Source organism: Danio aesculapii, chromosome 15, assembly GCF_903798145.1.
Source record: "Danio aesculapii chromosome 15, fDanAes4.1, whole genome shotgun sequence".
NCBI classification, from domain to species: Eukaryota; Metazoa; Chordata; class Actinopteri; order Cypriniformes; family Danionidae; genus Danio; species Danio aesculapii.
Genome location: NC_079449.1, coordinates 31,399,758 through 31,420,161, shown reverse-complemented (window position 1 = coordinate 31,420,161; position 20,404 = coordinate 31,399,758). Strand labels below are relative to the sequence as shown.

General features: G+C 35.4%; 1 protein-coding gene across 1 annotated transcript in view; it reads right to left on the bottom strand.

The window, feature by feature from the left end:
- Nucleotides 1-8,604: 8,604 nt before the first annotated feature.
- The window catches only part of hip1 (huntingtin interacting protein 1), an 89,287-nt gene continuing 77,487 nt past the window's right edge, over nt 8,605-20,404 (bottom strand). Inside the window, 11 exon segments of the mRNA XM_056473081.1 lie at nt 8,605-9,763; nt 9,976-10,093; nt 10,745-10,806; nt 12,956-13,079; nt 13,167-13,272; nt 14,969-15,069; nt 15,142-15,235; nt 15,440-15,498; nt 15,593-15,669; nt 15,672-15,702; nt 18,415-18,551. Of these exon segments, the coding sequence (XP_056329056.1) occupies nt 9,753-9,763; nt 9,976-10,093; nt 10,745-10,806; nt 12,956-13,079; nt 13,167-13,272; nt 14,969-15,069; nt 15,142-15,235; nt 15,440-15,498; nt 15,593-15,669; nt 15,672-15,702; nt 18,415-18,551 (920 nt within the window). The 3' untranslated portion in view covers nt 8,605-9,752.

Sequence of the window (20,404 nt, the reverse complement as noted above, 5' to 3'; positions counted from 1 at the left end):
TGTGGTACAACGTCAATCTGACGTCATGACTCTATTTCAGTCATCAAACAGTAAACATTCATCATCTCATTGGTGACAAACATCTAAACAGTCGCTGGGTCAATGCGTGTAAAGATTTTGGAAATCTTCTTGGACACTTTTACTGCTTCCAAACAGTTTGCTGCAATTATAAAATCTCCCATGTCTTGAGGTAGTTCGTTATGATGCAATTTACCTTCTTTGTGCGATTTGATTGCACAGAAATCAGAGGACTGATTTTTCTAATCTCCATAGACAAAAATAAATAAAGTGACTGCAGGTTAAAGGAAAGTAGTGCGGTAAAATTACACATTTTAAAAACTACTTGGTAAATTACAATTTCTGAGGAAAAACTATTCAATTACAGTAGTTTGAGTATTTGTAATTAGTTACTTTACACCACTGGCAACAGGGAATAACCGATTTTGATTGAAGATTACCAAAACAAACTTTTTTTTTCAGTGGATTAATCTGCACAGATAAATTCGTCACCTAAAGACAAACAAAGTGCAAATGAAAATGTTGATTTTACAGGGTCTTTAACTTAATTTAAATATTTGACTTTTTAACCAGCTTTCAAAGAAATAGAATATCTTAATTCAAGACATTCCAATTAAATTCTCCTTTTCGTTAGGCAGAAATCAATCATTATACTGCAAGCACCAAGTAAATAATGCCCACGTTTATTTTTAAGAGAGCCATCCATTGAATAAATGCAAGAGTACGAGCAGCGCACAGAAGCAGAGGTGCCGTATCCAGCCGTAGGATGAAGTGTCTGGGGATGTAATGACTCAGCAGAAAATCAAACAAAGAACATCTAGTGCTCATGTTCCTGAAGCACCAGACTGCAGTAAGGAATGATGGCGCTCCGAGCGGATCGGGTTCTGTTTATTGGCTGGTGAAAGTGCAGTCCTCTGGGAGAACCGTCTTTTTTTGGCCAATGACCTCACATCTGCATCTGCCTCCTCGTCCGGCAGCAGCGATTTTATGTAACGTTTACTCAGAACGGAAGACTGTGGGCAAAAGCAAATACTTAAAGGCACAGTTCACCTAAATACATGAATATATCTTCATTTGAGTGCAAAAAAATACTGCATAAGCTAACAATAAAAATGAAAATGTACTCACCCTCAAGACATCCAAGACGTACATTAGGTGAGTTTTTTCTTCTTCAGTAGAACATTAAAAAGATTTTAGCTGACACTCTGGTCCGGTGATTCATAAAATGTAAGTCAATGAAGCAGCTGGTGATGATACACAAAAGTCTATTAGGATATAGTTATCTTGATCCTTAAAGTGATAGCTCATCCCAGAAAAAGAAAAGAAATGGTGTTCATTTGATCAGCCTTTACTTACCAGAAATCAGTTTGAGTTTATTTTTTCCATTGAACGCAAAAGAAGATATTTTGAAGAATGTTGGAAACCTGTAATCATTGACTTTCATAGAATATGTTGATCCTGGTATGGAAATCAATGGTTACCAGTTTCTAGCATTCTTCAGAAAATGTTCTTTTGTGTTTAACAGAAGAAACAAACTCAGATTTGGAACTACTTCTTTAAAATTAGTTAAAACCAGGGGCGTAGCAACCGGGGGGGATCCGTCCCCCTCACTTTTAGAGACAGACCATTTAGAAACAAGTGATTAATAGTTATATGAACATATGAAGTCATACAGCTGTTAAAACAACACAATTTTAAAGTTTTTTGGGGGGACAACTTCATTATTTCATGTTAAATCTACTTAAATTTTAAATTTTTTAATATTTTTTTTAATTATTAAGTTAACTTAGTGTTAGGACAACATGAAGGTTGTGTGTAAAACTGCATTTTTTACAGTGTAAACAGAGTACATTACAAAGCAAATGCCTATTCCCCAGTTAGTCATTAAACAGAAATGTGCAGCATGAACATTCTTCAAAACATCTAATTTTGTCAACTTTGTTAATATGTATTCAAAGCAACCTAAAAGAACACGAACAATGTTTCTGGCTGAACTATTCATCTAAAATGCCAGTACGCTGGCACAGTGCAGTATTTTACAGTAGGTTGACTGTATTGAATTGACCACCCATCCCCACCCTTCCTTTTTAAACAGAGACGACATTCACCAGCATCTTTCCATAAGCGATCTTTTCTTCTCGATTTGGTGTTCAGCCCTCGCGGTGAAGGCAAGGCTCGCTGTAACCTGATGGAGTGTTCGACGCAGTGGCTAAAAATAGCAGAGCTGTTCAGTGAGTCAAAACTCTGCAGCAGAGACTGACTCAGACAGACTCACACAGACTGCTGCATTGACACCGTGAACGAGATTCAAAGAGTGGCAACAGACATGACCATGTGACATATTGAACTTATATACTAATGCTCTCTGATATGACTGTGGCCATTCAACAGGATTTTGTCTTGACCCTAAGAGATAAGCCAGTATTAGGTTTCATTTCAATAACATACACCAGTGATTCTCAGATTTCACTCAAGGTAAAAGCTAGGTCCTGAGGCCAAAGCAGTGCTCACTATACAACATGGAGTGTACTTTACTGAAGTCTGTTGTAAACAAGCTCACTGGGAGGCGTAGAATTAAACAGGGCAGGGCTATATTTTCCCTGTGGATTAAGGATTGTGTTAATCTCTGCATTTGTTTAAGATTATAAAGATTGATTCATTCCTGTGATCTACATTGATGCTCAGGCTAGTGTTCTGTAATTTTATGAAGCCAAAAGCTCTTTAAAAACATTTGTGTGTATTATTATTAAACATTACAGAATTCAGATTGAGGGTTTATGCACAAACTAAACTTTGTAAAACACTATACTGTACGTATGTTGATAAAAAAATAAATAGACAATGGACAGACAGACAAATTCACTAGATAGATGAACAAAGATAGAAAAAAAAAAACACCGGATGGATGGACCAAGATGGACAAATTCATTGGATGGATGGACAAAAACAGACAAATTCACCGGATGGATGGAAGATGAACAAATTGGATGGATGGATGGACAGACAGATTCACTGGATAGATGGATGAACAAAGACAAAGTCACTGGATGGATGGACAAAGACGGACAAATTGGATGGATGGAAAAAGACAGACAAATTCAGAGGATGGATAAACAAATTGGATGGATGGATGGATGGATGGATGGATGGACAGACTGATTCACTGGACAGATGGATGCATGGACAAAGACGGAAAGATTCACTGGATGAAAGGATGGATGGACAATGACAGACAAGTTCAATGGATGGATGGAAAAAGATGGACAAATTGAATGGATGGATTCACAAAGTTCACAAAGACGGACAAATTAGATGGATGGATAGACAAATTCACTGGATGGATGGACAAAGACGGACAAATTGGATGGATGAACCGACATATTCACTGGATAGATGGACAAAGACAGACAAATTCACCGGATGCATGGACAGACAAGTTCACTGGATAGATGCATGGATGGATGAACAAAGACAGACAAAGTCACTGGATGGATGGATGGATGGATGGATGGATGGATGGACAGACAAACAAATTCACCTAGTGGATGAACAAAGACAGACAAATTCACTGGATTGATTGACAAAGATGGACAAATTGGATGAACAGACAGATTTGCCTGGATAGCTAGATGCATGGACATGGACAGACAGATTCCCTGGATGGATGGATGGATGGATGGATGGATGGATGGATGGATGGACGGACAAAGACAGAGAAATTCACTGGATGGACGGACAAAGATGGACAAATTGGATGGATAGATGAATGCATGGACAAAGACGGACAGATTCACTGGATGGATGGACAAAGACAGACAAATTGCATGAAAGGATAGACGTATGGAATAGACAGACAGACAGATGTGTATGACAGAGACAGACAGACAAACAAACAAAGACAGACAGACAAATAGAGAGACAAAGACAGACAAACAAACAAACACAGATAGACAGACAGAGAGATAGAGTCAAACACAGACATATAGACAGATAGATAGACAGACAGACAGACAGACAGACAGACAGACAGACAAATAGACATAGGCATAAAGGCAGATAAAAAGACAGATAGACAAATACAGGCAAAGACAGACAGATAAAGAAAGAGAGTCAAACACAGGCAGACAGACAGATTGACAGAGACAGACATAAAAACAGACAGACACAATAATGACAGACAAGCAAAGTCAGATAGACAAACAAAGACAAACAGTCAAACATAAAAATAGAAAGACAGGCAGACAGACAAACATACAGATAGACAGACAGACACAAACAGACAGACATAAAGACAGAGAGAGACACAAATACAAAGACAGACAGATAGTCAAACAAGGACAGATAGAAAGACAAACATACAAACAGATAGACAGAGACAGATAGATAGACCGACACTGACAAAGACAGACAGACCAGATAGACAGACACAGAGTCAGTCAGACAGACAGAAAAAAGAAGACCGAAAGATGGATAGACTGATAGATAAAGAGAAAATGGACAGACAAATAGATTGGTTGACAAGACATCATCGTCACTTAAACAACACTCATTTATTTCAGTTAAGATATCAGTCTTTCACAATATAATGAACACTTTCTAAGTTACATGGTAAAAAAGGAGGGTTCCACACAATTCCTTTATGCTGTCCCAACACAAATTAAGCTAACTTAATTGTTTTGTTCAATCCACTTAAATTTGTAAAAAATTATTAAGTTGTGCCCAAAACAACATTAAGAATTGTGTTGCTTCAACTGATTTTAAAAAAGTAATTTGAACGAGCAGCAAAAGTATTTTTTGAGAGTACGAAATTTCACTTTTATAAATGTATCATGGGACAAAATGCACTACTGACACTGTCCAATAGACGGCACCATTTCTTCCCAATAAGTTACGTCAGTGCCATCAGCACGTGTAGGCCTACAATGAATGTATATAATAGCTACCTGAGTTTTTTTTCTCCGTGATCCACTACATATCAGACCCATAGCCAGCCTATTAAAAGGGGTGGTTCTTTTTTCTAAAAAAGTTAACTTTTTTTGCAGTTTTTCGCCTCATGCGAGGTTTAAATACTGTATTTTTGTGCTTTTTAAGCACTAATCTTTGCTTGATCAGCTTAATGATAACAACCACTTTTTGATGTACTAAAAATATTTCCTACAATTCTGTCAGTGCTCACCATACTATTTTATTACAAAGTATGTATTTACAAATTTGCATATTAACCGTAATTATTACAAGTTTATAAATAATGTTGGATTAACATCTTAAATAAAAAATAAGGTAATATGAATAAATAACTATTTTAAATACAAATGTATTACCATCCATCATAAAAAATGAAATCTGGCAAAAACTTGTTTTAAACTAAAAATAAGTGTAGCCTATATAGGCTAATAAAAAAACTGGCCACCTCATTCAACTTTCCTCAGTCAGAATTTGGCCACTAAAATTATTACAAATTAAAACCGTCTTAAAGCCTTCTATCTGTAATTTTCACAATTTGTGTTGGCGTAACAGTCAAAAATGGGACAAACGAGCACGTAAGCCAAATTTTGGACTTTGTCAGACTTTTGTCACCACCCGACCACCCACCCGTTTGTTTGTTTGTTTGTTTTCTTGTTTATTTTTTACAGTTGAGAATTTACTTGGCAAAGTGAACCGTCCAAGTCCTGTCTTTCTTCAGTCTCGACAGCGCGATTAGCTCCTCTGACCTGTATGAATGAACTCGTGCTGTAATATTTAGTGACACCTAGTGGGATAATCTGTGACATGTCAGCAGATTCCTGCTCGAACTAATCATTTTCACATAATTTAATAACTCACCGCTGCTTAATCTAGATAACTAGATAAAAAAGGCTTTCAAAATCCTCTACGCCTGTAATATCAAGTATAACGACACAACACACAAGCACGACACAGACAAAACAACCGGCTATTATATCAATGAGTGAAATATTTATTTAAAAACTGAAAAATAAACCCACACATAGTTTTAATGTATATATATATATATATATATATATATATATATATATATATATATATATATATATATATATATATATATATATCATACAAAGATATTGAGCGGTTTTGTTTTGTTTCCATTAAAAAAAGTGAGAGGCAGTTTAGAGGCTGGCTGAGCTGGTAAGACTACACAACCGAGTCTAAACGGTGAAATAAACCAAAACCTGAAGTGATGATCAAACTCTAACAAAACGGAAATTAAATACCCAGTGTAGCAACTTAGCATAACAGCCGAAGCAGTGCAACGAGTGAAACAATATGATGATATTAAGACAAAACAACATAAGGAATATACAGTATATATCATATCTGTCATCCACCCAAACATTATATTAGAATTAAACAACACACACACACTCTCACTCATGGTTTACCCAACTGTTCAACTTGAGTCTACAGGAGGACTCTAACTCAGTCATGTCCTAGTGTGTAGTTTCTGACTGGTAGTTTGTGGAGAAGTTGAGGTAACCATGTTTTGTAGATGATATCCCTGTGTCCGGCTGAGCCCTGCTGAGAGAGAGCTGTGCTGCTGGCAGACAGTGATGGTCTAAAGGCTGTGTGGTCTACATTGCTTTAACGGAGGTGGACAGGTCTCTTGAACCCAAAATACTTCATCATTTTCATGTCTCTTCATTCTGGGTGAATCTCATGAAAACAGTCAAAAGTGTCTTATTTATAACACACACAGAAAAAAATCATTATATTTTGCATAAAGAAAATTAAGTCTGCATTTAGATGCTTACAAAAATGAACATTTCCCCCATAATTTATGACTATAAATGAAATAACACTTCATAATTGTAAGGTACACTGATACATTTATATTTTGGTAGTAGTTGCACTGTAATAAGAAATAATAATGACTTTTTTATGCAAAATATATCACAATTCTACAGAGACCCTCAAGGGAATGCGAATGAGGAAAAATATTGAAGGAAAGTAAATTAAGCACTCAAGAAAATGTTCTCTCATACTAACAACAACAACTGCAACTGGTAAACTTTGACTTTTAGGGCAAGAAATTTGGCATTTATTTGCAAAGCATTTTTTGCGTTCACTGTTTGACTTGCAAAACTTTTTATGTAGACTGAAAACAGTCTCGCAAATATTTTTTTATATATTCTCTTAAATATTCTCAAATGGTTATCATTTTTTTAAAGGGAAATACCTTTGATTGGAAAACTTCTGCATATCCAAACTCTGCGTTCATCACAAAACGCTTCTTCTCTGAGAAACTTGCAAGATTTGTGCTCAAAAATTACAAAAAAAAAGTGAAAAAGTTTTGCGATTCCTTGAAAAACTGGATTTCACACGTTCTCTATAAAAACTTCAAATCAAATTCTCTGCCAAAAATTCAGCTTATCCTAGAGAAACCTTACCATTCTGCCATTCAAAGTTTTACATTTCCCTCAAGTTAGCATTTTCTCACAAAATCAGTTTCCCTAGAGCAGTGTTTCCCAACCCTGTTCCTGAAGGCACACCAACAGTCCACATTTTCAACCTCTCCCTAATCAAACACACCTGAATCAACTCAGCAGAACATTAGAAAGACCCCAAAACCTGACACGAATGGGTCAGATAAGGGAGACATACAAAATATGTACTGTTGGTGTGCCTCCAGGAACAGGGTTGAGAAACACTGCCCTAGAGAACCCCTGCATTCATTCACAGAATGATGGACTTATTGCCATGAAAAAGTCTAAACGCACACACAACCTTTGTGTTCTCCAGAGAGAAAACCCTTTTTGTATCTAGAAAAGAGAAACACATTCTCTCACAAACCTTCTACATATCCTAGAGCAGTGTTTCTCAGCCACGTTCCTGGAGGACCACCAGCACTGCATGTTTTAGATGTCTCCTTTGTCTGTCACACCCATTACAGGTCTTTCAGTCTCTGCTAATGAGCTGATGATCTGAATCAGGTGTGTTTGGTTAAGGAGACCTGGAAAATACGCAGAGCTGGTGGTCCTCCAAGATCGTGGTTGAGAAGCACTGTCCTAGAGCATAGGTTTCAATCCCAATTCCTGGAAGGCCACAGCTCTGCACAGTTTTGCTCCAAGCCTAATCAAACACAGCTGATTCAAAGGAGTCTTGAACACCTTGATTAGTTGGATCAGCTGTGTTTAATTGAGTTGGAGCAAAACTGTGCAGAGCTGTGGCCCTCCAGGAATTGAGTTTGAGACCTTTGTCCTAGAGTAAATGCATTTGCTCACAATACTTTTGCATTCCTGCAAGAAACTTTGCATTCAGTGGCAACACTTCTAGGATGAAAACAATGTGGAGAGAAAATGCTGTGAATGCAGTTTCTTAGGTGAGCATAATACTTCTGCGAGACAACCTGTAAAATCTGTGAGCAAAGTTTCCCTGAGGAATGCAGGTCTTTGCTAGAAAACACCGCAACTTTACCTCCAATCATTCATTTTTCCCCATCACCGTATTCCCTTAAGAGCTCTGTACAGCTTCTTCTTTCTTTAGATATCCACCAAGCTGGAGAAGGGAAGCTCACGATACCAAACGAACACAGCAGAGTTGAACAAACACAGGGATTGGCTACATCTGTTCTCACACCACACACGCTTTTACTGATTTCATGATCTCGCTTCGCAATACCAAACGACAACTGTAAAACACGGTCCTAACGCTGCTCAGATCACAATTTTAAAGGTCTTTTTGAGGGAATGTGATCCTTGACCCTTTTCCCTTTTGGAAGGCACGGATGTCTCTCCTCGCCTCGTGTGTGAAGGGGTGCGCTGATGAGGAGCTGGAAGAAGACAACAGGAATTAACAGATATTGTCCTATTAACAGCGTGTAAACCGTACGAGACCATTGTATAGACCCTTACTAATACAATATGGTGCCTCATCTACCTGTGCTGAAGAAACGATTACAATAAAAACCATAAGCTCTAGCCCGATGTGAGGTCTCACAAAAACAGTCAGTTCATATTCAGTCATGGACTTGAAGTTGGTGAAACGCGTCGTTAGATGAGCTATTGAGCAGTTTCCTCCCTAAAAGTGAAACAGTTCAAAGCCTGTGGATTAAGTCTATGTAGGGTTTCTTATAAAATTAATGCCTAATCAAGGGAAAAGTGAACATAAAAAAATACTGAATACAGAAAAATCTGTTGAGTTTGCTAGTGTTTTCGGGTTAGTCCATAGCGGGTCATCAAATACTCCATCCAGCGCTCGCTTTTTAGTTCAAAAACCCAGACGAGGATGATCCTACATGGCATTAAGGATTGCGTTTGAGTGCTGGAAGTCGCACACCGCTGCTGTTTGTGAAAAGGTGACAGCACAGTGTAATTTCCTGCAAAATGGGGTGACTCACCCTTGTGCAGTGCATCATGGGATGTTTCACGAGGAGATGGGATTGTTCTAAACAGTCAGGGAAGGGGAAGTTACTCCATTTCCATATGAGGTGGAAGAGGAAATGAAACACTCGGACAGTTCAGCTTGTACTTCCCTCTCTGTCCACTAGGTGGTGCCGTCCACTTCCTTCTTCATTTGTGGCACACTATCCTCACACTCCTCGCATCTCCACAAGCAGGGGAGGGAGCAGGTTAGAAAAAAGCACCTTTTATTTGGCTTTAATGTACAATAAAAGAAATCAAAAGAGTTAAAAAGTACAATAAAAAGGGAGAAGGGAAAGAGTGTGTATATAAAGACTTCAAGCGCACAATCTGTAGGGCCGCGATTCAGAATGAGTATCAACCTGTTCCTGCAGACAAACAGAGAAGAGAGAGAAACAATTACCTAAAAGCAAACTGCCACACATGCTTTAGCTTAACCTATTAGCACCAACACCAGTTAGCTTAACCCTTTAGCATTAGCCCTGAAATCTCCACCCACCCACCCTGTTCAATCCTAGGATTTTTGTTTGTTTGTTTGAGAAATAAGTAGATTTGTTGACAGACATCTCGGGGGTCTCACCTTCCTCCTCGCCTCCCCATCCTTCCGCCACACCCGCAAGCTCGTAATGCTTCTTCCTCAGTTCACCCAGACGCTCTCTCTCTTTCTGCAGCCGCGTCTCCAGCTCCAACACCAACACCTGAGATGCACCAAATGCTCAAAATATGTTGACAGAGACACCGTTTACACTTAGGACGCATTTCATAGATCAGCAGAGAAATGGACAGCAGATTTGCTAGCATATCCTCTGATAGACACGGCTTTCAAACACTCCAGTGTCCATATATATCAGTTTTCACACTTAGTAAAGAGTGGTAACGCGATTAGTGGTGCAGACTAATAGTGGAAGATGAGGAAGTTGACATCCCCATAAGAAACACATTTGATCATATTACTCTTATAGTGTAAACACTCATGTCATCTACTTTCCATCTGTCTGGATGTGTTGTGGGAGAACACAAGGTATTTTTAGTTTGCCGACTGTGTTGTACCAAAATAACTGGATTATCATTCAAATTCCAATTACATTCCAACAACTCACCTACTGTATGAGCCATAACAAGAGTTTATTCATTTTACTGTACTTGTGCACTGAACTGAGCACTCTTGATGTAGAGTGTGATGAAATAAGGGGGAAGGGTCCTGACAATATTACACAAAGACCCATCTGAACATCTACGTAGATCAGGTGGAAACAGTAATGCATATAGGCTGTCAACTTGTAATCGTATCAGGGAAAATGCATTTTAATGACACATTGCACAAACATGGAGAACAAGCCGTCACTCACCTGTGCATCCATCTCTTGCCTCTTGATCTGAGTTAGTGTCATTGCAGAAAAGTCCATTGTTTCTGAAAACAAGAGAGAGCTCTGCATTAAGTAATTTTATGTCTTTCTTAGGCCTAACAGCTTTTTTTCTGAACAGTTTTCTTGAGTCCATGTAGAATTTGTTCAGTTAATTTGATTAAGAATATAAAAAGTACCCAAGAAGGAAATCCTGTTTTGTTGTGATGTGAATTAGGCTACTGGCTAAAAAGTCCTTTTGAAAAGCATAATATAAATAACAGAGAGAAGCAGTCACTTTTTCTGAAGTCACTAATCATTATATTGGAGGTTAACTAAAACTAATGAATTGAAATTTAAATCTAAATTGAATAAACCTAAAATAAAAATAATATACAGCAACATTTTCATAACATTAAACATACGTTAAATAAGATATCACCAACACGTTCAGTAAAATATAGTAAAGTACAACCAATGTGGCTGCTAAAAAATGCATACATTTTTATTTTATCTAACTTTTTCTAGCAAAATGCAGAATGACTTGCCTGAGGTAAATAAATGCTATGCGACATTTTATTATGTGCCTTTTATGATTTGCCTCTACATCATTGTAAAGCAGCTCTGGTGCAATCTACATTGTACAAATCACTACAGGAAAAAAAAAGTGCCTTGACTTTTTTTACAAGCTGTTTTATTAATGTGTTTCTTTGTTAAGATACTGATCGACCACTTTCATTAAGTCTTTATTAGGTTTGTTTAATTATATATGTCACCTGCCATAACAAATGAAAAAGCTTCAAATTCAAAACAGTATTTGAATTTAGTTAACTTTAATTTGAAAGATGATACTTTGTTTTTTATCTAAAGGAATCAAACTACAGGTGCGCTGTTGCAATAATGTTTTATTGATACAACAAAAGAATCAACAGAGATTAAAATATTGATTTTGGGATTTACTAGCTGATATTGATTTGTTTTATTTTTCAAATTATGTTCTGCAGATGCAGTGTGTTATATATATATATATATATATATATAAAATAAAATAAATAAATAATAATAATAATATATATATATATATATATATATATATATATATATGTATATATATATATATATATATATGTATATATATATATATATATATATATATATATATATATATATATATATATATATATATATATATATATATATTTTTTTTTTTTTTTTTTTAATATGCATACAGAACAAAAAGACCTATCAAGAATGTGATGCAAGTACCATTATAATTTAGTAGATATAAATATTTGATTCTATGATATTTTCATTTACATACACACTGCACAAAATGCTGGGTTCCACACAATTAATATGTGTTGGGACAACATAAAGGAATTAAGTTAACTTTTTAAGTGGATTGAACAAAAAAGCAAAAACAAAAAAGCTCCAGAAATGTGTTGTTTCAGCTTAATTTAAATAAGCAGTTTGAGCAAACAGAACATATATATTTTTTTGAGCGTACATTACATTTGAATTAATTCCTGTTGCCACAGCAAATTCTTCAGCCTTTACTCTTGTCTTTAGTGTCACACGATCTTACAGAAATGTTTTGTGTTGTTCAATTTAATTCTTCTAGCTTCTATTTAACTGTACAGTAAATACTGCAGACATTACTTTGCATTAAAATAAACAAACAAAAAAATATGTGAAATGAGTGCAGTGCACTACAGTTGCATGCTGCACATTTAAGCAAATACATTCAATCATGCGTGTAATCCATGCAAACTGAAAATTTACATACAGCCCATTGATTGGTTTGCCATTTTGGACATCAAGATCAATGACTCTAAATATTTACTAGCTGAGTCTAAAACATCAACAAATCTGCTACTGGTTTGCATATGAAAGGACACACACAATGTCACTGAATCTATGCTACTGGTCAATGTTGTTTAAATCCTGTGCCTTCAGAGAAGAGCCAGTGCGGAGGAGAAGAGCCTAACTGTGCACAGCTCTTTCCTGCATCTCTGGAGGACACCATAAACCAGTTTCCTTGGCTATAGTTAAATTTAAAATAGGGCAATGTGACTGCGGAGGTCATTGAAAAGGAAAATAAGGCTGCTGTCATTTTTGCATTATTCATATTATTATGTTGCGAACAAGAATCGAATCTAAATTTTCCACATGAGCAGCATAACTCAATGTGTTTGGGAATGAGGATATGCTGCTCACCTGTGTCCTCGATCTGAGACTTGCCGGACTTGGTTGATGCCACGACCCCTGCGGTGGCCTGGGTGACCCCTTTAGAGGCCTGCTGGAGACGAGAAAGGTTTGAACTGCCCTTTTCTGCTTTAACCTGAAGGAATACAATAGATCATATATCATTATTAGCATCATGTGGTGTCATTACTTTGCTTTAATGTTAATTAAATCTGCGCTGTACCTTAGATGCTGCCACCAGTTGAGCCGTGCTGGCGGCGATTTCATGCGAACACACCATTAGCTCTTCGAACTTGCCCTTTCCTTGCACCACCTGATCAGCAGCATCACTGCAGGAAAACAAAACGTCATTATGGTGACGGTTCATTGATCAGTCGGTGAAGGATTTAAACCACTATTATTTCCACAATGCAGAAAACGAGAACAGAATCCCAAAAAACAATCCTTAAATATTCAGACAATAACTGGATGGATGAATAAATAAAATGTGGAGAGGTAAAAAAATCTAATGTTAAATTGAAAAAAGCAAAAAGACATATAAAGCCAACATTTTCTATATCTATCTATCTATCTATCTATCTATCTATCTATCTATCTATCTATCTATCTATCTATCTATCTATCTATATATATATATATATATATATATATATATATATATATATATATATGTATATATTATATTCAATACTTTATTATTATTATAATTTTCCAATTTCCATATTTGCAATGCCTGTATTTTGGCATTTCTTTGCGGTCCACTTAGAAACCAACATGGAAATCAATTTCTTCTTTATTGGCATTGATTGTTTTGAAATTCAAATGGCATTTACATGCCTGTGTTTTAATTTCTGTAATAACTATGGCTGTCCAGCCAGGATCTTGATTGTTTATTGTGAGTATGTTGTTTACATGAAGAAATCTGTGTTACAAGTTAAACAAAAATTCTAATAAACAATTATATTTTGAATTTAAATAGTTTTTGTCTTGCGTTTACATAAATTTTACATTTGAATAGCCAAAATTAGAAGTTTTAGTCTTTTAAATGCGATTTATTGCGATTAATTGCAAAAAAAGTGTGATTAATTAGTTAAATTTTCTTAATCAACTGACAGCACTAATATAAACTGACAGCACTAATATATATATATATATATATATATATATATATATATATATATATATATATATATATATATATATATATATATATATTATAAATTATATATACAGTTGAAGTCAGAATGATTAGCCCCCGTTTATTTTTTACCCAATTTCTGTTTAACAGAGAGAAGATTTTTTCACCACATTTATAATTATAATAGTTTAAATAACTCATTTCTAATAACTGATTTCTTTTATCTTTGCCATGATGACAGTAAATAATATTTGACTAGATATTTTTCAAGACACTTCTATACAGCTTAAATTGATATTTAAAGGCTTGAATAGGTCAGTTAGGTTAACTAGGCAGGTTAGGGTAATTAGGCAAGTTATTGCATAACGATGGTTTGTTCTGTAGAAAAAATACATAGCTTAAAGGGGCTAATAATTTTAACCTTAAAATGGATTTTAAAAAATTAAAAACTGCTTTTATTTTTCCGAAATAAAACAAATAAGACTTTCTTTTAAAATATTATCAGACATACTGTGAAAATTTCCTTGCTCTGTTAAACATCATTTGGGAAATATTTAAAAAAGAAAATAAAATTCAAAGGGGGGCTTATAATTCTGACTTCAACTGTATATATATATATATATATATATATATATATATATATATATATATATATATATATATATATATATATATATATATATATTTATGTGTGTGTTAATAAATAAAGGTTTTAAATGAGCATTTCATACAAACATTTTAGAGAAAACATCAGACAGGTGGGCCTTCAAAATTTAATTGGAGAAAGAAGTGGGCCCCGAAGAGAAAAAGGTTGAGAACCCTGGTTTAATGCCACATCATTTCATGGCAAGCTCAATATACATTTCCTCGATTTCTGAAATACTCACACCAACATGGTTGCGCCCCAGCCCACAGCTTTAGAGGCAGAAATGAGACCCTCTGTCCATCGGGAATTTTTGGCGTAAAACTCCTTCATAGATGCAGCTCCCTGTAAACATAAGAAACTTCAGAAACATGTTTTAAACTCAACACCAGCATGTGTTTTGTTCAGCTCCCTCACCCTGCCGCTCTCTACAATGTCCCTCTGCAGGTCTTTGGAGGACAGAACTAACACTCTGATGGCCTGCATAAGATCTGTACAGGACGCCAAAATCCTGCAGGGGGCGACAAAAAGCAACAAATAAAGCCTGTTTAGCATGCGTCAGGTTGGGTCGGCTAATGCGTCTAGGGTGAATGTAAACACACAGCACTATCCAAGTGAAAAAAAAGGTGACATTTTGATCACTGAACACATAAATCCACTGAGAATTAACACTGTATTTGTATTCATAACACACGTGCGGCTCGGTCAGTCTGACCTTTCATTGACTTCCATTTTGATTCCAGTGTCAACTGCCCTGGATTTATTGAGCATTTCCTGTGAGAGATCAAAGGGGAAAAGCATTAGATGAGTGGACTGGAGCGCTTCATGTTTTATTAAGCATCGGTCTGAATGGGAGCCGTCTGAGTACCTCAATCCTGGCGGCGGCGGACTCCACAGCTGCGGATGTGGCTGCCATCTCCTGCTCCACCAGATCTCCCAGCTCCCCTGCTGCAGCTCCAGACCCCGAGGACGCAACTTCTGCTCATACAAAACACAGAGGAGATGAGCAAGAAAAAGAGCTTGTGTTTGAAATGCTTAGCATGCTTTGTTTACTATGTATTTTATATGCTAAAATTAGTAGCATATAGCCAGAGCAAACTATTAGGGGTACAGTAATGCAATATGCTTGTTTGCATATGCAGTTAGTCATTTTTAGCATCTCTTTCTTGTTTTTTTACTCATTGGAGCATACTAATTATTAATTACTTACTAATTATTATGAATATAATTATCAAATTCAAAATATGAGATTTAAATATTTGAATATGCAAATAACATATTTAAGAAATGCAGTATTACAAGAAACTCAGGAGTTTATTTTTCATATCATGGCCTTCATGATGGGTAATATTATATACAAAAGTTGCATGGTTTACCGGTACTATGGTAGTATCATGATACTATGGCTCCAAAATACTGGTGGTACCACTGTAGTTTGTAAACGGTAGCATCGTCATTAATGGTCTATCTACAATACATAATGTTGCATGTGGAAAAGTCAATAAAATGCTCACAACAATAGACCCTTTTGTTTGAATAGTCTGTGGAGCCCTTTAAGGTTGCAAAACTGTGTAGAACTCACACCTTTTATGGTTGCCTATTGCACGTTTTCTCAGTTCGAACGCACATGTGAATCAGTTCAGTTCTATTCCTGTCAATATGATTTAGTAGCTACAACAACCGCAACAATCTATTAAAAAGAACGACCCACAAAATAAAATTCTGAATACCCGATAAGTCTAAAAAAAAAAACACAATAGATGAAAAACCCAAAAGAGCAACAGAAAACATTGAGACAACTTGTGGCCACTTCATACAGCCTAATTTTGTGAGTGAAAAATACTCTTTTTCTAACGAATTTCGTTCTATATAGTTTGTCTCTTTATTTTAATGTATTTGTTTGTCGGTTAGTTATCTACAAAACAGTTTATGTGAAGTGATGTGTGCACATACTTATGTTCAATAATAAGGGAATTTTGAATTTAAATCAAGTAGGCCTGTAATAACATATAAAATATAGTATTTCTGACAGTTTTCTTTATTTCATAGATTTGAGTTACAGTGTCGCAATACTACTTGGTATCATGATACTTCAGCTGGTATAGTATTATAATGTAAATTAATGGTATTGCGACAACCCTATTATATACAGAGCATACCATTTCACAATATAAAATCAGTTACTGGTATTAATAGTGTTGTTATTGTTCACTAAAATAATTAAATTATTTACATTAAGTAATTCTGAAATCAAATTAAATGGAAATATTAGATGTAAAACTAAAGCAAAACTGATTTTAACAAACATCAGATGCTCCCCTTGTACCTGAGTGAACAATTAAACAATAAAAACAATTAAAAATTGTTTATTAACAAGCAGAAATCAAATTTAATGAAAAAATTAGATATGAAACAGTCATAGAACATGTAAAGAGAAATGTAACAACAATTTCTTGGCACCTAAATAAAATAAAATAAGTTTAAAAAAATATATAAAATCAAAATGACAATTTAATAAAAATAATAAAATAGTGAAAACCAACAGTACATTGAATGGAAGAAGAATGACCTTCAAAGGTGGCTCATTGGAATGGATTTAGAGACTTAAACAAGTCTATATAACAAAAAAAAAATGACTCCATGTCTACAAATGAAGATTTTTTTGAAGAGGAGGAAAAGTATTACAAGATTTTTATTTTTGATTTAATTAACCTATTATTAATGTCATTTGATGCAACTACAATGTAACTTGATGTACAAATGTGTACCCTGAAAAGAAATTATGATGGTAGTAACTGTATATGTATAAAAAAAAATAATAATAAATAATAATAATAATTTTATATAATATAATATATATATAATTATTTTTTTACAATTCCCTCATCTGTAAGGAGCTAATTTGTTTTAGCAGATTTCCGCATATTATTTACCTGTGTAAATGTGTGTAAATTTGTATTTGTTCAGTTTTTTAATTAATTGCAGTAATATTGACTGATATAAAAATGTTCATTTGATTTATTTACAATACAGTTTGTAAAGTAATATTTTCTGTCTTTTAGTAGATATATTATATTAGAGACTTGTTTTGTTTACCAATTAAGTGAATCTAATTGGATTTGCATTGTAAATATTAAATGGTTAAAAAAAATATATTTCATATATTAAGTTTTAGTAACAATACTCCAAAAATCATTCCACATAAATCCAGTTTTTTTTTTTACAAAATTCTCAGCAGAAATAGCAAAAAATGTCAGCAGATTCTGTCTGACCCTAGTAATGGGTTATGCAAAAATGAAAAAATCATAAATAAAATGTTGCAGGAAAAAAGTAGTTAAAACCCAAAATATACAAAGAAAAAGCCATTCAAAATATTAAAAGAAAAAAAAAACACTGGAAAATATGCAGTAAACAAACGGTTTAGCACATTATAAATCATTCCGTAAAAGTGTGCTAAAATGGTTCTTTCTGCCAGTTACATTCTACCATTTCGTATGTAATCCTTCAAAGATTTATAATTATGATTTTGTGCTTAGACTGAACAGAAAAGACAGAAAAAGTGAAAGATAAAATGGGGCTGAAAAAGGGAAAGACCCCCAAACAGACTATCAAATGCCCAAAACATTTCAAAGCCCAACATGGCTGTTCAATCCACTGTTTTCCTAAACCAAAACCCAGACTGACTCTCACCTCGCCCAAGGCCTTGACAGAATCCAGTGCCACCCTCAGCCGGCTACAGTCTGCCGCCCCCATAGACTCCTGCTCCTTGAGCTGGCAGAGCAGCACCAGGGCCTCCGCGCCACACGCCTTCACGCTGTCTGCCAATGCTGCCCACAGACACAAAGCAGAAAGCAGTCAGACTAGCCATCTGTCACCTGCAGACACTCCACATACGCTCAGACAGACACATATTTGTTGCAATGAATGACATGATCGCATTGTGCACGTGGGCACAGCACATTAGCCGCTTTTAGTTATGCCATGCTCTTTAAAAGCAACTCAAAACCAAACCCCCAGACCCCCGGCGGCCAGTTATTAACAGTACCACAATGACTCGAATGACCCTTGTGATGTATGGAGAGCGACTCAAATAGAAAGTAATTTTCTTGGACGTCTCTACGTGATAATACAGTACGGTTTTTAAATATTTCCCATTTTAATTATAGCGAATGCAATTACGCTACTTATATCAAAAGTGTAGCTGATATAACTCAAATGTGCTGGAAGTAAAAAGAAAAAAACACATGCAAGTAGAAAAACACTAACAAACTGAGAAAACGCTATTATTTTAATAACAGATGCACACACAAATCCTCACAACACATGCAAATACAGAAACATGCTGCAAATAGCACAGACCACAATGGAAATGTGTTGGGAGACCCTAAAAAGTGACAAACTCAGCAATCTTGTCATGAGTGTTGTCTTGAGATCGGAGAGGTAAGTTAATTCATCAAATTATTAGAGCAAAACATATAGACCTTTATCTTAGAATGCTAAATGATCTATTATGCTTTGTGTGTATGCATAAGAAGGATGCTTAATGCGTATAAACAGCCACATTCGAACAGCTTTGAAATTATAGTTTTAATATATTTTATTTGCTTTTAACGTCTTTAAACTGACACTGCTTGCTTTTGAGTTGTTCAGCTTTCCCAAAAAAAGGAACAGTGGACGCAGTTAGTTTTTCTGTGATGTTGTGTTTGTTCAGTGACCAATGTTTTACAAACAATGCACAGTTTAATGCTGCATTCACATTTTAATTGTAAGTTAAAGATGAAGCAGTGATAAAACATTGAAAAGACGCTGGTCAAGAGTTGTAAACCCAGGCAGCAAGAAAAACTTCAAAATACACTGTTATTCTCACTTGAATCGATTCTGAGCTTAGTATTTAACAGTAGATAGCACTGTATGCTTTACAAACAACTGTGCTCAGCTTGCATCCAATTCCTTACAAATACCACTTAAACCTTTCCTAACTTAATGAATACTTATTTTTGGTTTAAGTGAATTACAAGCGTGTTCAAAGTTAGCCGTTTACATTAAACACCTGACATAAACGCCAACTTACATGACTTTGAGAGCTTTTCATGAGAGCTTTACGTGAGCATTTCTGTGTATAGTTAATATTATAGTAAAAAAAACTAACCTAGAGCGCCATCTGCTGTTAAAAATTAAGTACAGGTCCAAATTAAGAGGAAAAAAGCGATGCGTTTTGAAAATCTTTAAATTATCAACTTTATTATGATTTAGGACAGTGAAGATTTCAGACAGCAAGCATTGGGAGCAGAGAGGGGGGAAGGATCGGCAAAGGACCTCGAGCCAGGAATCGAACTCGGGTGCACTTCTGTGCTATATATGTCAGCAAACAGTACCACTAGGCTATTGGCGCCAACCCAAAATCGATTTCTCAAACTATTTTTCACAACGGCTTTATAAACAACACAAACGTATAATGAACCAAATGTTACTCAGGCATAATCCCTCGATGTTTAGCTGACCACCAAACGTTTACTACTTCAATTGACATTGCACTGAACTACCCACATGTACACGTTTTAAAATGGACAAATGCAGAAAAATATATGACGACATCATGAAAGGAGACTTAGTCATTTACCACTAAGCAAATGATTACAGTAAATCCCACATAGACATGTAATGCTGTAGTTTTTGCAGA